The following is a 24,672-nucleotide window of genomic DNA, read 5'->3' on the forward strand; positions in this document are numbered from 1 at the left end:
TAAATTTGAACAATTCTGGTGCCTTTGCTACCACTAATCAGTATCTCCCTCACTAAATCATTTACAGAGAGCAACCCCTGAAGCTGATTTACAAGCCTGGTGYTCTGAGTGGCACCACAAAGGGCATGTTGTAGAAAGTATCTGTTTTGGCAGGGTCTTCCATCCTCATGTATTCCAAAGATGAGTAGCAGAGTGGGCTACTTAGCATCAGCAAGGAATTGGATTCTGGGATTTATGGGGTTTTGTTGTTTTTTTTTTGTCACAGGTGAAAAACATTTCCTAATGAAGTTCAGACTGGAGTCAGACACTGTGTTCCTGTTTCTGTCTCCCTTTTCTTGGGGGCTGAATGATTCAGCAGCAAACAYTCACCCTGCAAAGTCACAGGTGAATCTCGTACTGGATGGGTTTTTCTACATKAACTCTGCCTCTTCACTGGGGGAGGGAGGAAGGAATAAAAGACATTGGAAAAACCTCTGGGTAGGAGTGAGGCATAGACTTGAGACACTCTGGACAATTACCTTTTCAAACTATGGGAAGGGACTGCTGTGTTCCTGGATTCACAGGCAGACAGACAACAGGGAACAGATCTCCCGTCTCTCTGAAGCAAGTCAGATATTCCACAGGAAGGGATGCAATCCCCCAGCACAGAATGCATCATAAGGCACATTTGCACCCTCTGTCGTGTGGCTACGCTGCTTGGAGTGCTGTTCTCCAGGGTRGGTGGACTCAGTTCCAAACAGGAACAGAACTCCCATCTCAGTTACACAGGCAAGAAAGAGCAGGGTGGAGACAGTGCATTTGTTCTCATATAAAACAACCCCCCACTATTTCATCTGCCTGGCTGGGCAAGGGGTACACTCACACTATTCAACCGTGAGACCCCTGAGCAACTCTGCTGAATTCAAGCAGTGAGGATGCAGTTTCATTCAACCTTTGCAGGACACGTTAGAGAATGCTTAAAAATTCAAATTGCATACGAAGACCGATTTGGCACAGTTCAACATGAAAATTAGTTTTGAATGAAGCTACCACCTGCCTTCCTGAGGAGATAATATATCCTGAAAAGGAAGAGTTTGCAGGCATCATTGACCCTCTAAGGCAAGCACCAGATCTGCCAGAAAATGTGCTTAGTGTAGTCAAGGCTGACGGAGTTTAGACAGATAAAATAAGAAGAGTCATGGTTATGTTGTCCCCTATTCTYAGGCTTTCTTATTTGCTAAAATCTGACACCACAAAATCTCATGCCATTTTACTCTCCCTGCAGTGGTGGTGGTTTGTTTCTGGGGAAGGGGTAGGAGGTGGGTTTTTGCGGTTTAGGAAAGATACTGAAGATGGACTGTTTGGTGACTTTATAGTTTAAATACACAGTTCTCCAAATATAGCTCAYGTCAGACAGAAACAGACTCCTCCTGGAATTAACTTCTCTGAAGGGAGCAGAGCACTTAAATCTGACTCCTTGCAAAAACAGACACAAAGAGATGAACATGGCAGGGTGCCTACCTGCAACCCTGTGATTCTCACAGTCCACAAGATTCATACAAAGGTAACTGCTCCCCCAGAGGATGTCAAAAGTCTGGATTTCCTTACCTACCCCTTGGCAGGTGATTCGCCAGCAAATCATCCTCTCACAGGATACAGCACAGTTGACAGTGCCACAGAACAGTGGTAATTGGCAAGAATTACACCTGCAGAAAATGTTTTCTAATAATGTCACTACTATGAGGTATAAGTTGGTCTGTAAAATCACCATTATAAAGTTTCTGAAGTTTTTTCCTTGGTCTTTGTGAATTTGTAATGGCCCTATCAGCTTCGTATTAACCCTAACGGCCTTACAGATAAGTCTTTTTACTCTTGTACTCCTTACTTTTCACTTTTTATTAACAAAGAACAGGCTTCTACAGAATAGATCAAGCTTTACAGCAGTAAAAAAAGGCTATTTCAAAGCTTCCCCAAATACCTACCTTCAAAAGCCTGCTGCTGAGTAAAGCAACTGCATCTTTTGCCCATGCTTCATAGCAAGTCCTGGCTCCAAAGTTACCTGCTTCCAGTCTCAGGTCTGCCCAGGCTGGTTTTAAAGTTAATCCTTCGTCTCCATTAGCAATGGTATAACCACCATGATGTAGCATTTTGGTGATACAGAAAAGACCTGCATAACCACACACCTGTTTCTACCACGTCTTCCTCAGAAACTCTGATGTAGCGAATGTTTACAGTTCTGCTCAAAAAAGCCCCAGTAAAAGCTGTTACAGGCCACAGTAAGGAAAAGACATTTAAACAAAAGGGAAACAAACACAAGTTCTGTAATTATACTTTATTGCAACTCCAGTGCTTTATCTACTCCAGAAGACTCCTTTAGCTAACTTTGTGTCAGGTTTTTTTAACCCTGTACCAATTAAAACACATTAAAAATATATAATTTTCTTATTCTTTTATTGAAAAGGTACATTTAAAAAAATACACAGACATCTTACTATTATGGATTTCTGATAAAATGCTCTAAAAGTTAATTATCTTTTCTTTTTTTTCCTTTCTTCCACCTGTAGTCCCCATTATCACATAATGACTCCAGTCTGAGCACTGCATATTGATTCACCTTTATAAAAGGGCTGGGGAGGTAAGAAGATAAGTAGGACATTACCGCAATATAGTCAGTAAACAGAGAATATGGTCATTTATAAATATTTTATGTTCTGTACATTATTGCATTAGGGAGCCACAATGTTATGCAGCATCATTACAAAGGAGACTAGTCAGAAATTAAGAAAACAGGATATTTACGTACAAACACATGGATCCATTGTCTTCTTGAACAATGCGAGCTGTGGCAATGTGCAATTGAAAAGCTTTTTTTTCTCTTTAAACATTGCTTAGCAACACCAGTGAAGAACAACAAAAATAAGTTAAATGAAAGTAACAAACAAGCAGTAAYCTTAACTCTATGTTATATGGCTTTCTATTTTTGACTTCTCTAAATAGTATGACACAAAAGAAATAATTAAAAGCTTCAGCGTTGCATTGCTTTCAAACATTTGCACAGAAACTAAAAATATTAAAATCAGACATGATACATCGGTAATACTACACAAGATACACCTGTACTGGGRTCTAGGACAACACACAATCCCTGTCAACAAGAGCACACAAAGAAAATGGACGCAATTCTTTTTTGAGATGTTATTTGCAATCAAGCATTTGGTTCTTCTGCCTTTTCCTGTTCTCCATATTAGATTATACCCCTTTGCTTTTCAGAGAAGTATTTACATAGGTGTGAGCAAGGAAGACCCTAGTTTTCAAGTCTGTCAGGAGAATATTTTATGTTCCTTGATTCTAAGGTGCATCATACAAATTGAAAAAATAAGAAAAGAATGAATAGATGCATGAATCGTTAATGGTATAAATTTTATGAGCAATTTAATTTTTAAGCAAATTACACTATTTTGATTTAAAAAAAAATAGAGAGAGAGAGTTGGCTAGACTCCAAAATGCAGTGCCGTCAGCGATGGATTTTGTGATGTGGTTGGATGAGGTGCCATGCTGGATGGCATTGCAAAAGAGAAACATTTTAAAAATCTCAACCCCTTTYCTGCTTCCCTTTACCCCTGGTACTGGCCATGGTTATCTCCCTTTCACATCAATAAATCAATATGGTGCAAAGAGGATGGAGGCAGGCGTTGCCCTGATGGGCCCGTGGGCTGGYCTGAGGAGAGCGGGCGGAATTGCTGCTGCCTGGAACAGGGATGCCGAGGGCCGGGGAGGCAGGGACAGGGCTGAGGACACGGCTGCAGCTGCAGCCAGAGGAGAGGACAGGAAAGCAGGTGCCAGCGGCTTWATCATGTCCTTCTGGAATGCAAGTTTTGCCTGTAATGAAACAGACACACACACACACATAAGAAATGTAAATACAATTCTCCCAACGCCCACTTTCACACAAGGGAAAAAGCGAACCCTGACACAGGGGACACTGTGGCTTCTCACAGAAGCCTCTTGTCAGCTGCCTAGAAATGTTACCTGTACTGTCCTTTTACTTCCAACCAAATCCTGTATTTAAAGATAAATAAATCTCTTGAGTTTCAAGACTATCACACTGATGTTTAGAAGGAAGCATAATTTGCAAGTGAATATCTTTTTATAAATTATAGCTGTGCATGAAATATTAAAAATATCCCCATGATTAAGACTTCAATATCAAACGTCAAATTTTCCACTTGCAAAAATGAATTGTAAAAAATTAGAATGGACAAAATGGGAAGACGGTATTAGTCCAGTCAGCTTTGCACCTTCCAATGCAGACCTGCTCTTTTCAAAGTAGGAATATTTTTTAAAACTGATACCATAAAGAATTTTTTTCTGAAATATGTATCACTCAGTTTATGGTCTACAATCATTGCTGGTGCTTATGGTGAAACAGCTAATCAGAAATATATACACTCATATCCATATGTCCCATTGAAAATGGGTTGCACTACAGTCATACATTTGTGCAGGCAAAAATACTCATGTTCTTCCTTCCTAATTGATGATCTCTCCTTATGCAATAGATTGTAAAATGATGTATTATACAAGTGAAGGAGATTGTAGGAGCATGGGCAGAACCTATCGAGTGGGGAGACTTAAAGGAAGTCTGCAGCTTCCTCTATATGATCACAAAGACATATCAATATTTTAGCATTTAAAGGCTTTCCACTTGCTTTCTGTTGCCTRCATACATTTACACCTGTCTCTTTTCAACCTGTAAACTGTTTTTATGCTACAGGTGGCAAGTACTTTTCTCTAATGAATAAAATACTGGCTGTGTCATGAGCAAACAAACATACAAACAAACTGTGYTGTCCTAAAGCCAGCCTGAAGTCTGGCTGCAGCTGACTGGCAGAAGCAGCTTGGGAGATTCCTGGAAATGCAAGTGGGTGTGGAAGGGATTGACTACTGGCACTGGAGAGGAGAGGTGTTTGACAGCCAGTGACAGACAGCCTGAACATWCAGGCAGTCAATTCTCCCAAACACCTGATGACTCTTGCACCAGCTAATACACCCACACAGCATTCTGTTTTGCTGTATGCAGAGAATGAGCACTAGCATTTTTGTATCTTAATATCCTAAATCCTTTTCCCTGACTGCATCCATCATAACTTAAGAGTTATCTCAGGTGTGCAAAAAGATAGATCATATCCATTGCTGCCTTCAAGAAGAGCCCTCACCCAGCAGAGACAATATACTTTCCACAGGGCCTATGGCTCATTTCCCATTCCACTGATTATTCCCTYCTTTCTAGCAGCCAATAATACTTGCAGTGCTGTCTGCATGCCTYGGACTGGGCAGAGAGAATACATAACTACCTTCAAATCTGATTCCTGAGCAGACTCAGCCTGCAGGGGAAAGAGGCTGCAGAAGCATCAGGTCTGTCATGTTCCTATCTCCATGCAGTGGGAGTCCCCAAGGTCACAAATTCACACAGACAGTGATGACAAATAAAAATACTTACTGCTAAAATACTTGGGTTGCGCTGCAGTTTGTTGTAAGGACTATATTTAGGTTTCATAGGCTTTCCTGCAACTCTGTCCTTATGCCTTCGGCTGGAAATGTGCTGAAATAAATATCCTCACATTTAATTAGCTGTTTAAACATTTCTTGGTTTTGAAATTGATTTATCAGCAGGATATGCCTAAGCCCCTGYTTGTAAGATAAAGTAGGTTCTTTAGAGAGAGCAGAGATGAATTTTGCTAAATTAAACATAGCAATTTGGAGCATATCAAATAGAGAATCAGAATAATCAAACAGCATATTTTGTGATTTGAGACAGGCTCTCAGATTATTGATCTTTTGGTTAGTATTTCCTTTTTCCACTTGAGGAGCTTTAAACCAGGCACAGCTGCAATCACTAGGTCACAGGGATATTCAGAAGCAMAAGGTAAATTTCTATCTTGCTGATACTGTTCAGTTGTATAAATAATTCAATATTAGCTGAAGGAAGAACCAGTACCTAGGGATATGTCTRCACCATCCAATTTAATATTATCTTAGAGCTGACGAAAATAACAGAGGAGCAGAGGACACATCCTCACAGCACAGCACAGCACCATCCAGTTGGGGTTCCCACCTGGGTATCAGAATCACYGTATTTGTGTGGGCACRGCTCTGAACCCAGAGCTAATTGGCTCAGACAGAGCAGWTCCACAGCCACACAACAGCTACACCGTTAATGATAATGTTGTTCTACACAATTCAGACATATCTACAGTATTACCCTATGGTGACTGTCCCAAACCAAGAGATTTGAGTCATGTTTTCCTTCTCACATAGCATTAAACATTATTCTGGCAGACTGCAACAGCATCAAATGATCAATTCAGGGAACCTCAACCCAGATTTTGCTATAGTTGGGAGACTGAGGCTCAAATCTCTATCTTGAACCACAGAAAACTTTTAAGTGAGATCTGCTATGTCATTCACTGATACTGACACCTCTGCTTTACAACTCTCAAGCCCATTTTTCCCAATTGAAACAACTAGGTGAACTTCACCTATGATGAAATATTTAGAAATAGTTTTGAGATGACAGATAAATACTAAGATCATTTAGTGTTCACCATAAYGTCTTCACACAGCACCTACAACATTGCAATGCAGCTAAAACCAACAGAAAGAGCTCCAGGTACATGCAWGTTACCTGTTTAAGCTGAATTTCTGAATTAACATGGACATCACAGATTTCACAATGGAATGTCTTGTTCTGCAGTCCTGAGCCTTTATTGCCATTTTGCACCTTCATTCGAGATCCAGGCCTAGGGTAAGACTTGATGGGACCAGCACCATTCCGAGCTTCAACCATGGTCTTGTGCTTGGAGCCTAATGGGCAAGGAGATGCAAGCGAGTTCACGATCAGCAGCATAAAAAATATATGCCTCAACGCAATTGACTCATACCATGTGGATACTCACCTGTATTGTGGGCTTCTAGTTGTGAAAGGGAATTCACAGCCACTTTGCATAATGAACAGTAAAGKAGTTTTTTGGCTTTTTCCTCTTCTGACTCAGTAACTGTGCTAGCAGCTCCATTCGTGCTCTTGGAGGATGAGGCAGGTGCTGCAGGTGCCACTGCTGCTACTCCAGGTTTGGGAGCAAAAGGATCCACTTCTGTATTGGACTGCTGACTTGCACTACTGGGTTTTGCTTTCCCTTTATCTTCTGGAAGAAGTAAAATACATACATTGTTTAATGCCACACACACAAAAATCWTACAGTAATAGTCCTGTGGGTTTAGTGAACATAACATAGCAGGCGGCTAATTTATCTCATCAGCACATCCTTGACATCTTGTTAAAGTCCTACCATGAAACGTATGTAATTTAACAAAAGGAATGATTTTCCTGTTATTAAGGTTACCAGTGAACACCAACGAGTTCAACAAATTCATGCCAGCTGTTGTTGCTGTCGTGCTGCAGTATGGCCAGTTGAAAGGAGCCCACGTAATCCTAAAGGAAGCCAGGGTAAAAGAGGGGACAGCACTCGGAAACGCACAAGGCCTTTGCACTGGGGATTAAAATGTATTTCTGAAAAGCAATATATTTGCCTTTGGAAGGCTCAAGTTTCTCAAAGTCACTAGGAGGACACTGAAAGGCTCCAGCACCATTTTGACATGCATCGCTCATTTCAGTTCCAGGAGTTATGGTAGCCACGCAACACACATGAACACAGTTGCTAATATTTTTTTTGTTTTTCCAAGAACAATTCCCCACGTATTTGTACCTCAGATGGTTTCTSTGTGCATTCAGTGCATTCCTTTGTCACTTCACAAGCATGAGTCAATAACTGTGCTCCTATGAGACAGACAGGCAGGTATTCCTTCATTTTGCAGATGGTGATCGCAGAGCAGGACATTAAACGTCCCAGCCRTGGGTACAGAGGAACTTTGTGCCAGAGCCAGTATTCAAATGCTCCCTGCTTACACACCACCTTCAAGAGCTCATTGCATTTGAAGCTGCTCAACTGCAGRCCCTGTGACCATGAGCCATATTAGCTGCCAGCAGGAAAACAAGCTCCATCCATAACAAATATGGGATGGGAGTGGGACAGTGCTGTGGTGCTGGTGTGAGCAACCCCCAAGAGAAAACGGACACCAGAAATCACTGGATAAGTGTCACTGAACAACTGGAATCAAATTTTATTATCTAAACAAGTACATTATCTACATAAGAGCAACCTCCCCATTTGAAACCCATGGCTTAGTCCTAAACAGAGTTGAACTRACTTGAAACACTAGGCTCAATTTTGAGCACTGATCTTTAAATATGGATCCTTATGTTTACAGCTACTGGACTCTATCTTAACATGCCTTTGTGTATCAGGCCAAGACTGCAACCAAGAGCTCTGAAAACATTTGTACCCACTCAGAYTGTACCCACTCAAACAAGCTCTTGGAAGCGTGTATGAACTATGAATAGCCATCCTGAAACTAAACCCTACAGTTGTTGGCATATTTCCCAGAAGTGCATTGCAGTACATCAATTTTAGATTGTTATAAACCAGGAGAAGGAAATTCTAATAAAAGAACTATTWTTTTTTTTTTAATAACAATGAAAATACTTTGAAATTACACAAAATGAACTGTACTAAACATTGAAAACAGTCAAGTATAAAGACTACTATTAAGAGCAAATTAATGTTAGAACCAGACTCTGAAGGTATTTTGATTGATGAAGTATGACAAATGAAACCGATGTTAACTTGTACTTCATAGGCTATTCAATTTTAAAGTCTCCATAGTAATGTCACATCTGCAAAAATCTAGAATACTCTGTTTGACTTATGAGTCTTCATAAAATACAATTTTAATAAACAACATTTGCTAACATTCTAAATCAAAGAGTTTTCAGTATAGAAAATTCTCAGAGGTGCTAACGTCTACAAATGAAACACACTGAACAGCTGCCATTTRCAAATTTACATTACAGAAAAATAGAATTGTTGTTGTTGTTTCTGTTCTCTGCAGTATTATGCCAAACTGCAAAAGGTATAACACCAGGATATATGTAAACCTGAGTGGAATAAAGGAAGGTTCCCTAGTATTTTACATTTCAGGCCCTTAAGGAWAAATACACCCACAGAACTGCAAGCTCTATGTTAACATATACCAACTAACACTTCTATTTCGGGTTTGGGTTTTTGTATGTTGTTCCCCGTGTATTTTTTTTTTTAATGTAACCATAAAAATGTGGTGCCTGGAGATAGAAATCATCACCCCCGTGCAACAGGCACAGGCAGGAGGGTGATCCTGCCCACAGTCCCTGCCTGCACTGCTCTCACTGACCACCAGTGAGAGGCAGCAGACTTCATTTGTTCTGCCCATCAAGTGTTTGTAGAGTAAGATTCCAAGATGTGGAAGAAGATCCATTTTACATTGACCACCAATGGTTTTCCAACACTGAATTTAACAGATGATTGAAAAATTRCAGATTTCATTTCCCACTTCTCCTYGCTTAGCTGGCCAMCAGCTGGTGTAGTATGYTGATATTTATAATACTCCTTAKATTTACAGTRTTTCCACTATTCAWATTCTAGCAATTCTAGAGCACACAACACTTAACAAACTACCAYGAAAACTTCTACAAAACTAGAGAGAAGTAACCAGCATGCARCTGGGCTCAATTCTGCCAGTATCASAGCTTTTGGAAAGATCYTTGGTTCACATAATAATTACATCATTTGGAAAGCTTCCTGACTTTATTAAARATAAGCTCTTTATCGATTGGGATGTATAAGGAGAGGCACACGCCCCCCTATGAATTAATGTTTTCTTYCACCATTCTAAATGTTTAATGCAGAACATCTTCAAAGATCATAATTGTAAGGTTATTATACAGTTTAACTCCCACAGAAAGTACACGGAGCTAACTGCATATTTGTCACTGAAGTGGGGCCAGAACTGGGTTTTCTTGGTTTCTAAAATCAGAAAATTGCATTTCTCCAAATGGGCTTTTGATATCAGCTTATTGTTTCAATCAATCCACAGAATTCAAAACACCATTACTTACAGTTTTATGTTTGAGACAGAAATGCCAACTRTTCAACCGTGCAAAGCACAGGAAATGCAAATTGCATGTATATACAAAGCACAAAGAAGATTACGCTTTTATTTGTACTTACAGAACAGAGCTAGCAACTAATATCTGCACGCAGAAATAAAAAAAATAAAACTGTTAATGGCTGTATGCATACCCACAGCTCCAAACTATAATCACCTTTTAAAATACACGTGAATTGTGAGATGCAGCTGTGGGATTATAGCCCTCCTGCTGTTTCTGAAGGCATTATTGAGAATAGGTTCAAATTTGCTCTGATCTCCACCTGGGTGGAGGCCAACAGAGCCAGGCAGAACCCAGAGGAGTGCAGGAGTGAGTCCATCATGCCCAGACCATGGACACACCAGTTTCTGCTGCACAGCTTAGCAGAGCACAGCTGGAGGCATGAGAGCAGGGCAGGACCAGCCTAGTCCGTGAAGGCAGTAGCTGTGATTCAATCTGCATCAGGCTCAGGTTGAAATGCTCGCACCAAAACTCACATCCAAGAAGTTAATTTAAAAGCTAATTTGTACTGTTTTTCTGCATCTACATTCCTTCTCCATGCAAAAAAAAGCCATATTTCATCTGTCTTAAATTCCTGTCTTTAATTCCGGAAAAGTAAATTGATGATTCAGGTTCTTACTGAAGCTTGAATTTATTTTGAAGTAGAGCCCAGGGAAAATAACTTAAGCAAGCTAATTAAGTATTGCTTTGGGCTCAGTAATATCAATGATTTTCTCACCCATTACATTGTTTTAATTCTGCTTTGAAGCTGTTTTCACAAATTTCTGCTTGTTTGACTCATGCTTGTATCAGTGCCATGTTAAAATTCAAGACTCATTTATCTGATCAGCACTGCCTCATTTTGGCTCCCCATGCCAAGGTCAGGACACTGCAGGTTAACACCTCACAGGTSCAAACCTACAGGTTCTGCTGCCTCACTCCTACAGCTGCAGGGACTCACTGACCTTTGCAGGTCATGACACTCTCACTACAGTTGCTGTGGCATAGACAATCGGTCCTAYTCACTAATGGTGTCTTTTTTATTTGAGTCAGAGTGATGGTTTGGCGCACATTAGAAAGAAGTTTTAATTTGGACTTCATGATGAAATAACTGTATAACTCAGTCACTGCATGGCTATCACTACTGAAAGAACAACCTTTTAAAAAAAGGACAGCTTAGTGCTCCTGAATACTTTCAATTAACTTCTAACCGTGTCACTTCCTATGAAATCTAAAATAAAAAATATTTCTGAAAAGAAATAATTCTATTCCCATAGTCTATTTATGGAATATTGAAAGTGTGGTGCCAAGATTGGCTTATGATAGCCTTGAGTTCACATAAGTTGTGCCACAGGGAACTGCTTTTAGCTTGAAGTGTTGATTTTGGAGATGAAGGGAGAGTTTGAAGGTAAGCAAATATATCTCCCATATTAGTAAAGCTGTACTGAGTGAAACAGATTTCAGGTTCTCCATGTAATTTCAACAACTCCAAATATGCCTGTGAGTACTGAGTTGCATTCAATAATCTTTGAAGCATACAGTGATTACAGAATGGGACAAGGAAATCAATGAGATTGTCAGACTATTGTATTAAATGCTCTTTCCCCAATCAACTGTGCAGCAAAGGTAAAACCAGTTGCATTAATTACAGTAGTAGGCAATCCAAGAAATTTTGCTGAAAAGTTTATCAGTAWAGCTAAATTAGCATCAATAAACACAAAGCAAAAAAATTTGCCTATTGAAAAATAACATTCTCAGTTTAGATTTGACATATTAAATGCTTGGCACATGTGAAATAAGTCTAAAAAATGACAAATTTAATTACTTCCCCCCACACTTTATCAAATATGCCCACTGACMATCCTGAAGATGGGTGAGTTACTTGAATAGTTACTCAAGAGTTACCACTTGACCTCTCTGTTCTAAGCTTTCTGCACACAGCAGAATTGGTTCCCCAGAGCAAATGACCAATTTAAAAGCAGAGATGACAGCTGCAGACAGACAGGAATGAAACTGCAGGGAGACACAACAACCAGTCACTGACACGGGCACCATTCTGGCAGTCAAACCTCCCACAAGTGCTTTTCAGTCCATCACAGTGAAACAGAAATTTTCAGAGCTGAGAATAAAAAAGCAAGTTTTGCAGCTGATTGCAGGGAGCTCTTCACAAATAGGCCCAAGCAAAGCAGGAARCTGTATCAGAAGCTGGTTTAAATGGCTGTGTGGGGTTGGAGCAARACAGCGTTTGAAAAGGTATTATGAAAGACATATGAAGGTATGGAGAGCTTTGAAAGTGAAGGACATAAATTTGGAGAGAGAGAAAAATCAGTAGGTTGACCTGTACCACAGAAATATTGTAACAAAATTTACAGGGTTTAAAACAAATATGACAGTAAAGCCATGCCAGTCAAAGAAATTGCAAGCCTGTCTGGATGTAATTCAGTGAGAGCTTAAGAAACCACAACAAAGTAAAATCAAGATGGGGAATAYTTATTTAGTCACACTGTATGTGTAGGACTGCCTGACCAAACCTTAGGATTTATCCTGGGACACAGGTCTGGGGATAGGATGAGATCACACACAAATAATTATGTTGGAAACAATAGCTGCTGTACATCGCTTTGGCCTGAAATAAGATATGAAGGGAGGAGATGATCAATGACTGAATAACAGGATGAAAAGAAGGGCCTCCTTCAATGTGTTAGCAGAAAGATTACTGAATAGAAAGTCAGACGATCACTCCAGTAAGAAAAGCAAGTTTCAAGTTTCTATTCTTCACAGAAAGCTTTTTCTTCTGGTTCACAATGCTATAGAGGCATAAAGCACATACACACCAAATTAATTATTCTTTTTATGAAGAAAAAGATGAACACTGTGAGTAATATAYGTCATAAAGACAATAGCAGGACAGCAATTAAGTTACTAGAGGTCATAACCTTCACAGCATTTGTAAGCGCTCTGTCCTGCATCCCAGCATCACACAAAAAACCCCAAGAAAACAAACAACAAAGAACATTAGATTACTTTTTGACACTCATTAAGACTTGAATAAGGTATTTCAAAATATTTTTTGTTTCATCTGCACATTTGCTGAATAATGAGACTCTAATGGCTGTCAGACAAAATACCTACTTTCTCACCAGTTGTGCAGTCTACTGAGAAATGAGGCTGAAAAACCCGTAGGGCTCTGTTCTAGAAAAATTCCACTGCAAACCTACATGCAAATCAGACAGCACAGTCAATCTATTAACTCTTTGGTTTACTTTTAGTTTTTGCAAAATATTTTTTCTTGTATTTCAGGCCTCTATGAAAAAGAGTGAGGTTTTATATAATGAAATAAATCTGTTTGACCCATTCTAAAGAARATAAATTTTGTCTCTATACAAAGATGAGAAACAAATGGAAGCTACAAATATAAAGCTTTTCATGTCAAATACAAATGTGCCCTGAAATAAGCTGCAACATATTTTCTCAAGATACTGAAGCTACATCAGAAAATGTTTGGATGGCTGTACAAATTGAGGTGAATTCRGCAGCTAGACTGATTATTTGATTAACTGCATACCTACTTTCCAACAGGTCGAGCCAAAGTGTCTTTTTTCACTTCAGAAGTATTGTTTGCATGGCTATGSTACAGCAGTGATGTTGACAATTTCTTAGATGTTTGATTTCTGATTTAGTATACCAAAGGAACCTGCGGGTTTTTTTCAGAGTACCAAMATACTTGTAACTGATCAGATTAAAGATGTACTCTTACAAAGGTTTGGTTTTGCAGATTTGGTTGGGTTTAATTTTTATGAAAGTGAGCTGATGAGAATTAGAAAATATTCAGAAGYACACATAGTTCTGCAAGTGTAAAACCTTGCCCTGTAAAATCTCTTTCTGTACCTATCTGTATACCTTGCTGAACTGAAAGCAACTGCTGCTTCAGTTACTGGGGTGTCTGAGGTGATCGTGCTGTATTGCCTATGATTTGTAATCAATTCCTTACACATTTGGTGTTTTTAGGGAATTGGTTTAGGTTGGCTGGTTAGTGCYTGTTTTACAGATCATGATAAATCTGCATGCACACACCAGCAGGGGAAGAAAAAAAAAATGTTGGCACATACGGATAAAACATATAGCAAAATAACTGCAAGAATTGTTATGTATCAGCAAAGGGCATTCACATTTCAAAAGCACATATTTCACACTTTAGCACAATGCAATATCTCTGTGCAAGAGCTAAAGGAGGGTTGATTTTCTACTGTTCACTAAAATGCAGGAGTATAGGCAGTATTCTGGAGAAAACAAACGGATTCTGAACACTCACTTCAGGCCATTTGCATTGCATCTCCATGTCACCTGCTGATCTTTAATGGTATTTTACAGAATGAAGGGATCATTCCATGAGGTTTTTCCTCATTTGAAAWAAGGATTATTACAATTCCCAGCTTSCTCCTGCTCCTSCAATTTCCAGACCTAACAGGGTGAACAGGTAACTATGGCAAATGCAGCATGTTATTTCTGGAGAAAATGAACCAATCTAAATACACCAATACAGAACAATTTCAGTACCTAATTTCTCAGTGATATGTTGACAGTTTGGGAAAATCACCTCTAGAAGTTTGTTCACAAAACTCAGCATGAACAGTAGCACTACAGTGCTGGCAATTGGAAACAAGGTGGATCTAAAACACAGCTAGCAAGTTATTTAATGAATGTTAAAGAGTATCCATAAAGTGAGATCATCCAAAAGCTCAGTCTTCCCGGGTCCTGTTGCTTTATAGCTAGTCATATTTACTTTAATGTTTTCTGAGCTATGCCAGTCTGTTTTGGCTGGCATAGGAAAATTTGTGACTTGGAAAATTATAATATGGTGTGAGAAAAGCTTGAAATACAGTATAAGATTTGCTCTTACAAAATATGTCTCTCCTCTGGATGAAAGCAAAGGGTTTTTGCTAGTCATAAACTTATCTTTTTCTGACACCAGACATCTATTATTTTGAAAATATTTTATACCCCCATTCCAAGTTCTGCTACATTTATTTTTTTGAGGTCCTGGAATACAAATTTTCTACAGTACTGCACTGTCTTTTAAACTTTTTAATAATGTAGCAATGCTTAGAAAAGTAACTTTCAAAGATTRTAACAAACACAGTATTCTGCCCAGAGATCCTTCACTTCTGCTTAGTCTCAGTTAATCATCTCAACTGTAAAAATAACATTGGCTCCACCTTTTATGAATCTGAAATATATTACTAGAAACATATTTCACCTGCTGATTGCGCAAAACAAGAATCTTAAAACTGTCCACAGATGCCAAAGTGGTTTGGAACTCAATATGAAATTTACAGGCATCTAAATAAAAGAATCAAGGAGAACTGACACACTGTGCAATTAAATTCTCATGGGCCCGTGTCTGAACTACTTACTCGGTACTTGCCCAGACAGAACTTGTGTTAAAGTCAGCTATGAAACACTTGTCTTMATTTCAGTTAAATGAGATCTGTAATTGCGCATTCTCACCCACTGCATAGCCGCTTTGCCTGAGGACTCTGAGCATTCAGTCATGCCATTAAGATTTGACAAATAAATTTCGTTTCAGATATAACTTGTCTAACCAATACCAAAATATTTTCACTCTCCATGAAAATAAGTAATTAGGACATAATGAGTAGCCTAATATTTGTATAAATAATTTTTATACTATAGGAAATGTCGTACATTTCCCCCCTGCTGAAGCAACAGCATTGATCCTGACTCATTCTTTTACATTTGGACACTAAATTATTCAAAGGCTCAGAGAAAAGAAGAAAACTTAAATTTTGCACATTCAACAYAGCCTTTGACTTCGTACAGCTGGACACAGAGAATACTTTATTCAGCTACCAGTTGTATGAATAACCACMAGAACTGTGTTATTTATTCTCTGATACCACTGAAAAATATGTATCTGGTATCAGATAACTGCCTTATTTCCTTGGCAATATGTTGCTTCATTAAGTTTTGTGAAAGTATTAAGTACAGATAAGTTATTTCTTCCAGGCTTGTTAAAAAACATCCTCTTGGGATGTTCAATAGACAATTCAACATTCAATCATTAACAGAACAAACAAAAAAAMCAGAATCTGATTTTACAATATAAAAGAGGTGCTGAAAGATTCAATGAATTCAAAGATTCAGTTCATAAAAGGTTCATAAATGAACACATCTAAAAAAAAAATCCAGTAGCTGATAGCATCCCTGGCCCTGCTCCCATTGTCCAACAACACTAGTAGAGTCAATTCTGCTTGACCACATCTATCTCTACTTCTCCCCGAAGAAAGAAAATTCTTTGTATCATTTTAAGAATGCTAGTAAAAAAATGCTATGAAATCCAACTTTTTAAAACTTGAGTAAGGGGAAGTACTGGAGGTATAGTTTTAATGATACAGGACACATGAATGCTCAGGCACAGAGCAGAACACCCAAAAGAGTCTTATTTCATCTTACAGTATATTTTTGATCCAAAGCTTATGCTTATTTTACTGCAGGAAAAGAAAAACCWTACCATTCCTTCAAAAGAAAATCCTGCTTGCATATATCTCTGATTGCTATAATAACTGGAGAGAGAAAAGTTTGACCTTTTCCYATTTGAATAAGAATTGCAACAGCTCATCAATGTAAGTGTGTCAGCGGCAGAGCTTGTTTTTCAGTTAATGGAACTTATAATCAGTTTTCAGTAGAGGTGCAGAATTTGAAATGTGATAGACAGACCACAGATTTTCAGGAGCTCCCAAGAGCTTATCAACAGCAAAATGTGCAGTATGACTGTTTTCCCATTTAGATTTAAAGACACACATGGAAAGATGAGGCTTGAATATCCACTTTTGAAAAGTATGAACAGTAAGGCTGACAGGGAAGAAACTGTTTAAAGATCCAACTTACTATAATGATTTCCTGTTAACAGCCTTTGACTCGCTAATTTTTCTTTTGGCTCATTTTTCATCCTGAGAGCATAAACCAAACAGCAACTTCCTGAAAGAGCTGCTGAAATTACCTGCCAGAAAATGCCCAGAAGCTATTTACTATTAAATCAAATACAGGCATTGTATGCGCCATTGTAAGTACACCTATGGTACTTGCAACAGTGTAACAGCAATGAATTTATGAGCATTTATTAATCATATTTTATATTATCAATTGCAAAAGCACTGTGGTTAAGCAGAAAATTCTATACTGTGCCATTACCTGTGTTTTGGGGTAGAGCAAGCCAAACACATCCTTGTCCTGTTCCTCCCCTAGAGCCTTTCCCTATGCCTGTCCCTCCCTCAAAATTCAGCTTTGTCACAACCTGTATTGAGGTCTAGAGGACTTTGGTACATTACGCAATTATAAGATTTAAGAATAATTGCCTTAGAAACACTCTMAGCTTTGAGGTTCTTATAATGACATCTGTGTGACAAATAACCTCAAATTTCCCAGAAAAAATACACCAGTYCAGCTGGGGGGTTGTACGTCTCTGGCTCCTAGCTACTTCTGAAAGATTATTTAAGAAACAGTTCATTTGAGCCATGTAAACAAGACATCCCTCTAAAATGTGTGGGAAAACAAGATGATAAATGGAAAGGTGATAAAATGTTAAAGTGAAAAGAGGTTTTGTTAAGAGATCTGGTATTTTTAGCATTACTCCAAGTWAAGAGTTGTATATGCAGAAGTTTAGAATGTAAGGCAGAAAGATTTTTAAAATAAGCAATGAAAGCAAGATGACTTGAGTGTCCTGATGGATGGTGGACTCAGGAAATACAAACTGAGCCCTCCACTGGGACATTTKGCTTCATTGGTAGTTGATGAATAARCAGCACTGGGGACACGGAAGAAATCCAACCCATCATAAGCTTCCCGAGTAAAAGTGATTCAATATGTTACATGCTACTTTAGGAATAAAAGGAAAAAAACCACTCAGTTTTGTTGTGAAAGCATCCACAGATAGCCCTCGATGAACTAAAACCCACAGACAAAGCCTCAAGGTCAACTCTGATAAAGCTTGGCGTTGCCAGTCCTGTCTAATGGGCCAACTAATTACTGTATGTGTACATGACATCAGATCAGTTATTCGATCCAACAGGCCCAGGTTATTTTCCAAATGTGATCTAATTCACTCAGTGTCAGACACGGTGCCACAATCCAGAATGTTCCTCAGAACACCYTAGTTAGAGTTATGCAGCTGTAATGACTGAAATAACTCTTACAGGCCCCACTTAGGATGAAAAAGCTGGCAAAAAGCATTGCAGTCCCATCCTTTTCCCTTTTTACACAGCASATCAGCACAGGACTGCTYGTGTGCTCTAATGTCATCACTATAMTCATGTGCACTGCTTGCTGAGCTGCTCCAAGACAATATCACAGAGCAAAGCTGTCACACAAAGGGGCAGAATTTGAAACAGGTTCTAGCATTTGGCCTAGTTAGGTGTGCAACATTCTCTATTGCTGAACAGAAAGGGGGTTTCATAGAGCACCCAAAGGGTTTATCTCTGTCTACTAATTCCCAAGTAGCAGAACCTGCTGCTCTTGCTGGAATGAGGACTGAACCTGAAATGCCCACGCCTGTTATTTCACAAACAGGCACCAGGCCAATGGAGCATACAGCGAATGATCAAAGTCAGGGAAAMGATTACCTTTTATAATCTGAAATACGATTTTGACTCTTGAGTAGTTTAAAACAGTTGTGTTTACTTTCTGATTTCCATATCAAAGCAAAAGGCAAAGAAGGTGTTGCCACATCATCTGTGTGCTTCATTTTGAACTAGTTATTTTGATTTAAAAGTACAATCAAAGAACTCCTCTTTCCTTGATAAATAAACAGTAACATTTCAAATGCAATTATTACCATATGCATTCCTGAAGGATTCATCACTGTGAGCATCTAGGYTATGCTGACCTGGGGTCACAGACACAATCTTCTATTTCATTCTTGGAGCTATATTTAAAGCACACTTTGAATACTCTAAACCMTGTAGCGTTCTGGTTATTGCCCCTGCCCTTTTCTAAAGCAATGTCATACGCACACCCATATTTCTGTGCAGCTGCCTTGAAAACCCTGGGCTTCCACAAGGAGGGAAGAGAATYTTTCCCACTATACTGAGTTTGCATGGCTCAGCTTGGGGAGTGGGAGGGCTACAGAGGTGGCTTCTGTGAGAAGCTGTCAGAAGCTTCCCTGGTGTTTGACAGAACTCAGCCCATTAGCTTTTCTCTGTATTTCATTTTCCCTGCCCAGCTCAGGGTGGGAGTGGTGGAGGAGCATTGGTGGGCACCTGGCATCCAGCCAGGATCAACCCAGCASAGAAAGAGCAGCTCCCAGTGCTTTYAACACAGCTGCTCTGTAACCACATCTCAAAGCAGCTACAAGAAAGCTTGCAGCATCACAGTAGTGATTTTTTTAGTATATGAAACTATTCTATAGCCATTAATAGACTCTTCGTACATGGTTTGAGGAACTGTGTGGGAGACAGGTTACGAAAGTATCCCCTGTGGCCACCTCCAATCTGCAAATACCCATCAGGACAAGCAGAGATGGCACAGCTAGAGCAGGAAAACAACAACCTTGTCACACAATCTGCGGCCATTTTTTCCTGTCTGCAGAGTCAAAGGGGAAGGATGGTGCTATTTAGAAGCACCAATTAACAAGTGTTTTCTAAACAGCAAAGAGTTGTGAGCTTAGACAATGACATCAYACAGTACCCTAACAAAGTTAGAGTAAAAACTAGTTCAGTTGAATCCATTATTATCCACTTACCTGAGGCTGCAGGCACCTGCCCCATTCCTGCACTATGGCTTTATTGTTATGTATTTGCTGATGATCAATTTACAAGTGCATTTGTGAGTCACACTGTATTATGAACATTAGCAGGCAAAAGATCACTCTCTCACAACGTGGGCATTGCCATGCTCAGACCACAGTCACCCTTTTCTGTTTGGTTGAGCCCACTTTTGTCTGCAGGAGCCCACATTCTTCTGGAAAAGCTTTAAAGATTAATTAAACTATTGTAGCCCTACCAGCAGCCACATTTCTCAAGCTGAAAGGAACAGCTGTAGAKAGACCACTGCATCATAAATTTTGAAAAATAAGGACTGGATGAATTTGTATTTTGCCTTTGATAGATTCATCACTAGCTGAGCTAACAGTGAAATTATTTTTCCTGTTAGTACTATGGTGGTGACTTCTGACAAGTAAATGTTTTGGAATTCATGCTACGTCTGACCCAAAGAACACTTGGCTCTGTAGCAATACATAAGAGAATAATTGCAGTTTATCAGTTTACTGTAATGACCCCTACTCATTCTTCACTAATACCCATGCAAGTACAGCAGGTAACAAAGATCACAACAACTTAAAACTGTCTTCTCCATTTAGCTTCTCTTTCTTCCATGCCAAAGAAAAGRACACCAGAAATTATTTACTGCTTGGCAAACTTTTCTCAGGAACTCTCCAAAGTACAGTGGCTAAACAACAGCTTTCCAAGTGGTGGAATTAATTCCCTCCCTTGATTTAATTTAGTTTTTGTACTTCTAATGAATTTTTTTTCAGACCTACAGCACACATACACACTTTGAAATGCCCCATCCTGAAGGCAGAGTCTCTGGTCAGTCAGTAGTTCCAGCAAAACAGAGCCCACATGGCAACATCTTTCAGGCTGGACCATAAGTTAAGACTTCTCTGCTCCCTAGATGGCATTTTTCATCAAATTTATAGGAGTTACAGGACTAATTTATAGGATTAAAATATCTTAATTTTTTTTTTTTTGGACAGCAGCCAACATAGTCAAAATTGTGAAGACACAGCCAGAAAATAACAAAGATATGAACAGATGATATGACCATAAGTCTTATTTCCTCTGGAAAACAGGATAAAAAAAAAATCACAAATACACACATGAACTGAAACTCTTAGTATTAAAGATATTCCAAGGAAAATGAAAATGTTCCCCAAAAGTTAATATATAGTACTAATGCATTTCTCAGATAATGAGAGCTATGTTAAAATATTCAGAAAAAATGCTATCAGTTAGTTTGCTCCAAAATAAATTAAAAATCCCCAATGGAGACTTAGTGACTGCTTTAGTTGCAATAAGCATTACATTTAGGAGCTAAACATACGTCAAAGAATAGATGAGCAATAATATCATAGTATCTGTAAGGGAAACTGCAGCTGAACAAAAGCATGGTTTATTTGAAGTCTGGTAAAACCCCAATCTTCAAGTTGTTCTCATTTTTGTGACCAGCTTTCCCAACAAATACAGAGAATTTGCTCCAGGTCCAGTTTTTTCCTCCCAAACACCCCATCCTATGTCTCCTGTACAGCAGTAACAGGCTCTGAGGAGCCTACTCTCCATGGAGAATCCCACTGTTCTCCTGATGGGAAGAAAGTGTTTAACTAATTGCCACTGGGATTTATTTTTAATGTAGAAACACTTGCAGTGGTATAATCCAACAGACACAGATGGTAATCTGTTTAATTTGTACAGACTAATTAATAGCATAGAACAACACACTGTCAAAACAGAGCAATTAAAAAATACCAAGTGCAAGTTTCCCTTTTGATTGCTTGTATTAWTTGATCAAAAACTGAACCTAGAGTTTAGATTCAGCACAGGAAAGAAAATAATTCAATTCAGACCCCATAGTCTGGCAAAGGAAACACGAGACAGCTCCAGACCTATGAAAGAGATGGAGTTTGTAAAAGTGATGAAACTTTTGTTATCTGGACCTCAACATTTAGCATTGGAGAGGGAGGGCATTTTACAATTATCATAATGAATTTTTAACATGTTAAAGCCTCTACATTTTTAACTCATATTTTACTTCAGCAGTTTTCTGAGCTCTCATGTTGTACACCTGGAGCAGTAAGCTTCTTCAACAAAGCTGGTTTTGATCTTTCAGAGAATAAAATATTCATCCAAAATTTTAAAACTCCTTTTCAATAGTCAGTCTTATATTTAAATCAATGTTAGATTGCTGCTTTTTTATAGTTATATGGCTAGTTTACTTGAAGATGCTACTTGGATACAGRTCATCTCAAACCTAAAATGCCATTTGCTAGTTAAATCAACCCAAAATTTAGCACCCATTGTCACTGCTAAGTACCCAGAGATGGTCTGGATGCTGCTGTGACAAGAGCAGGATAGCAGACAGTCAGAAATACTTTTTTTGAGTTGGGTGTTTTTTGGTTATTTTCAATGCACATGTCAAAAAACTGTGCTATTCACCTCATGGCAGCTGAGCCAAGATCAGCTCTGTTGAAGAGGATAATAAGTGGTTACCTAGGCAGAAGCAAATTTACCCACTGTATTCTACCAGACTGACAGCTGGGTAATCCACAGGAGGGGCCTTCTCCTCAATAACGCTGTCAGCAAGTTTATGGAAGTCTCCTGTTTCATTCAGTAATACAACACTGGCAGAGCAGAAAGCAATTCCAACTCTATTAGTGTTGCTGATCCTCTCAGATTACTAATCTGGAGGGTAAAAAAAAAAAAAAAAAAAAAAAAAACCAACAAAAAATGAAGCAACATTGAAGCATTAATGAGCTGTGAAAGTCAGGAAATATCCAGGCCACAAGGCTTCACATTTTTGTAGGAGTTTTTTTCTATTAGAGCAACATTATCGTATTCAGAAAGGAAAAATTTCTTACAAAGATTTCTATTGCTTAAGCTAAATATATAACCTCAGATTTCACCCTCCACACACATCCATCCACTATGGTCATAAGAACATCCACACTTTATAAGAGTAAATTTCATAGGTTTAAAAAAACCCCAAAACTCAAGCATTCAGAGGCACCAGATGTTCCACAGATGTGAACAAGCACTTTGATAGTATCAAAACAAATCAATTCTGTACAAGAAAGCACAGTAAATAGTTTGGAAAACACAAGTCATGGATCACCATCATGCAACCAAATTCTCTCAGACAAACTCAATAAAAAGACAAAGTAAAGAATGTATAGAACAAAAATTTTTCATTGACCTGATTTGTCAGAGCTGTTGGCTGTGACTGGCGTGGTGGAGCAGCCCGTGTTAACCTTGGCGCTGTCCTTGGAAGAACCAACTTTGGGTTTGTTTTTCGTTGCCTCTAGTGCTTTGACCTTCTTGGCATGTTTACTTCCTTTGTAGTGGGCCTCAGCCTGGCTCTACAAAGGAGAACAAATCAGGCTCACTTTTTTCTGTACTTGTATATAATACAATGGATGACAAGGCAGAAAAGTGACACTTCCAATAGCAGGCACCATATTATTTCATCTAAAATAATCTTAATACCTTTACACTGACGGTTTTTGCGGAAGTAAGTTCTTATGTATTCAAATGACAGGATTTTAATGAATACTGCATGTTTCCAGTAACTTGGAAAAAGAGGCTTCGAGATTACATAAAGCTCTGCCACTGCTAATGTAATTCTTTGCTTCTGTGGTGCTCAAAGATTTAAGGACTATACAAATGTAAACACATCCAATCCAGAAAGATGCTGCTCAATTTTCATGTAATGATTCCTAGTCCTTATTACTTGTAGTTTGAAAGACGTACTATGCTGTAACATGATTAAATAATCCATTTTTCCTTCTGTTTGATCTAGTACAAATGTCATAAAATACTTTCACCTTTACACTAACAGCAATTGAAACAACTGAAAATTGAAAAAATTTGACTTCACTATTAGATCAAGCAAGAAGGGTTAAAATGAGGAAATACCACCATACCTTTAAACTTCAGTAGACCCATGCAGAACACAGAAAAAAAAAAACCTAAATACTTATCAGTCTTGTTTGCTTTACAAATAGTCTTGAATATTACTTTTTAAATACTAAGAAAATTGGAACCTGAAGGACAGGGAGAAGAGGAATTTTTTAAAATTATTATTATTTATTYTGACTGAAGTGGTTTATATGTAATATACTCTTCTTAATCTGCCCAAACAGAACAGTAGAAATATGTACTGAGATGTTTACTTCACTTTTGCCTTGAAACTAAGTCAGGKTTTTTGAAGTTGTGCAGCTAAAGCTAGACACATAAATATCTGGCCATTTTTTTCAGAGATATTTAGTCCCCTTCMTTGTTCCTGACTCTATATAATCAGAGGCCTTGACAAATCAGGCTGCTTGGTTAGAAGCAAAACTAAGGAACTACATACTTAATAAAAACTCCAAARCTTGGAAATTTCAGCTATTGAATTTCAGTGTTTTTCCTGACTTCTTAATAAATTAATTTACCAAATAATGGGCAAGAAAAKAGTCATATCCAAAACAGTTTGTTTTCATTACATTGTACTATATGGCAATAGCTTTGAATCACTAATATTTCCAAACACGTTTTTAAAACCTATTTCAGACCTACCACTAGGTGCCTCTATTGAAGGTTACATATTAACTAAAAAAGTTAATATTGTCATTTACTTCAAATTAAAACACTCAGAGAAAGCATGCTTCTTGTAACCACATCTTTGCACCTGGCATATAAAAACATCAGTGCAAGTAAACTTTCACTGTGTTCATGCAAAACCACATTCATTCTCTCCCATCAATCGATTATCAACTATTTTATTTAGWTCACTGTGTTAAATGAAGCGAGGCATGAAACAAGTCACATGCTTTTTATAAGGAGCAA

General features: G+C 38.5%; 1 protein-coding gene across 1 annotated transcript in view; it reads right to left on the bottom strand.

The window, feature by feature from the left end:
* Window positions 1-2,321: 2,321 nt before the first annotated feature.
* ZNF385B (zinc finger protein 385B) overlaps window positions 2,322-24,672 on the bottom strand; it is a 73,555-nt gene continuing 51,204 nt past the window's right edge. The window contains exons 4-8 of the mRNA XM_057363737.1: window positions 23,042-23,204; window positions 6,936-7,181; window positions 6,665-6,843; window positions 5,480-5,581; window positions 2,322-3,858 (exon numbers count right to left, since the gene is read on the bottom strand). Coding sequence (XP_057219720.1) covers window positions 3,640-3,858; window positions 5,480-5,581; window positions 6,665-6,843; window positions 6,936-7,181; window positions 23,042-23,204 — 909 coding nt within the window. The 3' untranslated portion in view covers window positions 2,322-3,639. The remainder of the gene's footprint in view (window positions 3,859-5,479; window positions 5,582-6,664; window positions 6,844-6,935; window positions 7,182-23,041; window positions 23,205-24,672) is intronic.

This window comes from Malurus melanocephalus, unplaced genomic scaffold (genome assembly GCF_030028575.1).
Source record: "Malurus melanocephalus ecotype Western Australia unplaced genomic scaffold, MMel_1.1 scaffold_30, whole genome shotgun sequence".
In the NCBI taxonomy this organism is placed as follows: Eukaryota; Metazoa; Chordata; class Aves; order Passeriformes; family Maluridae; genus Malurus; species Malurus melanocephalus.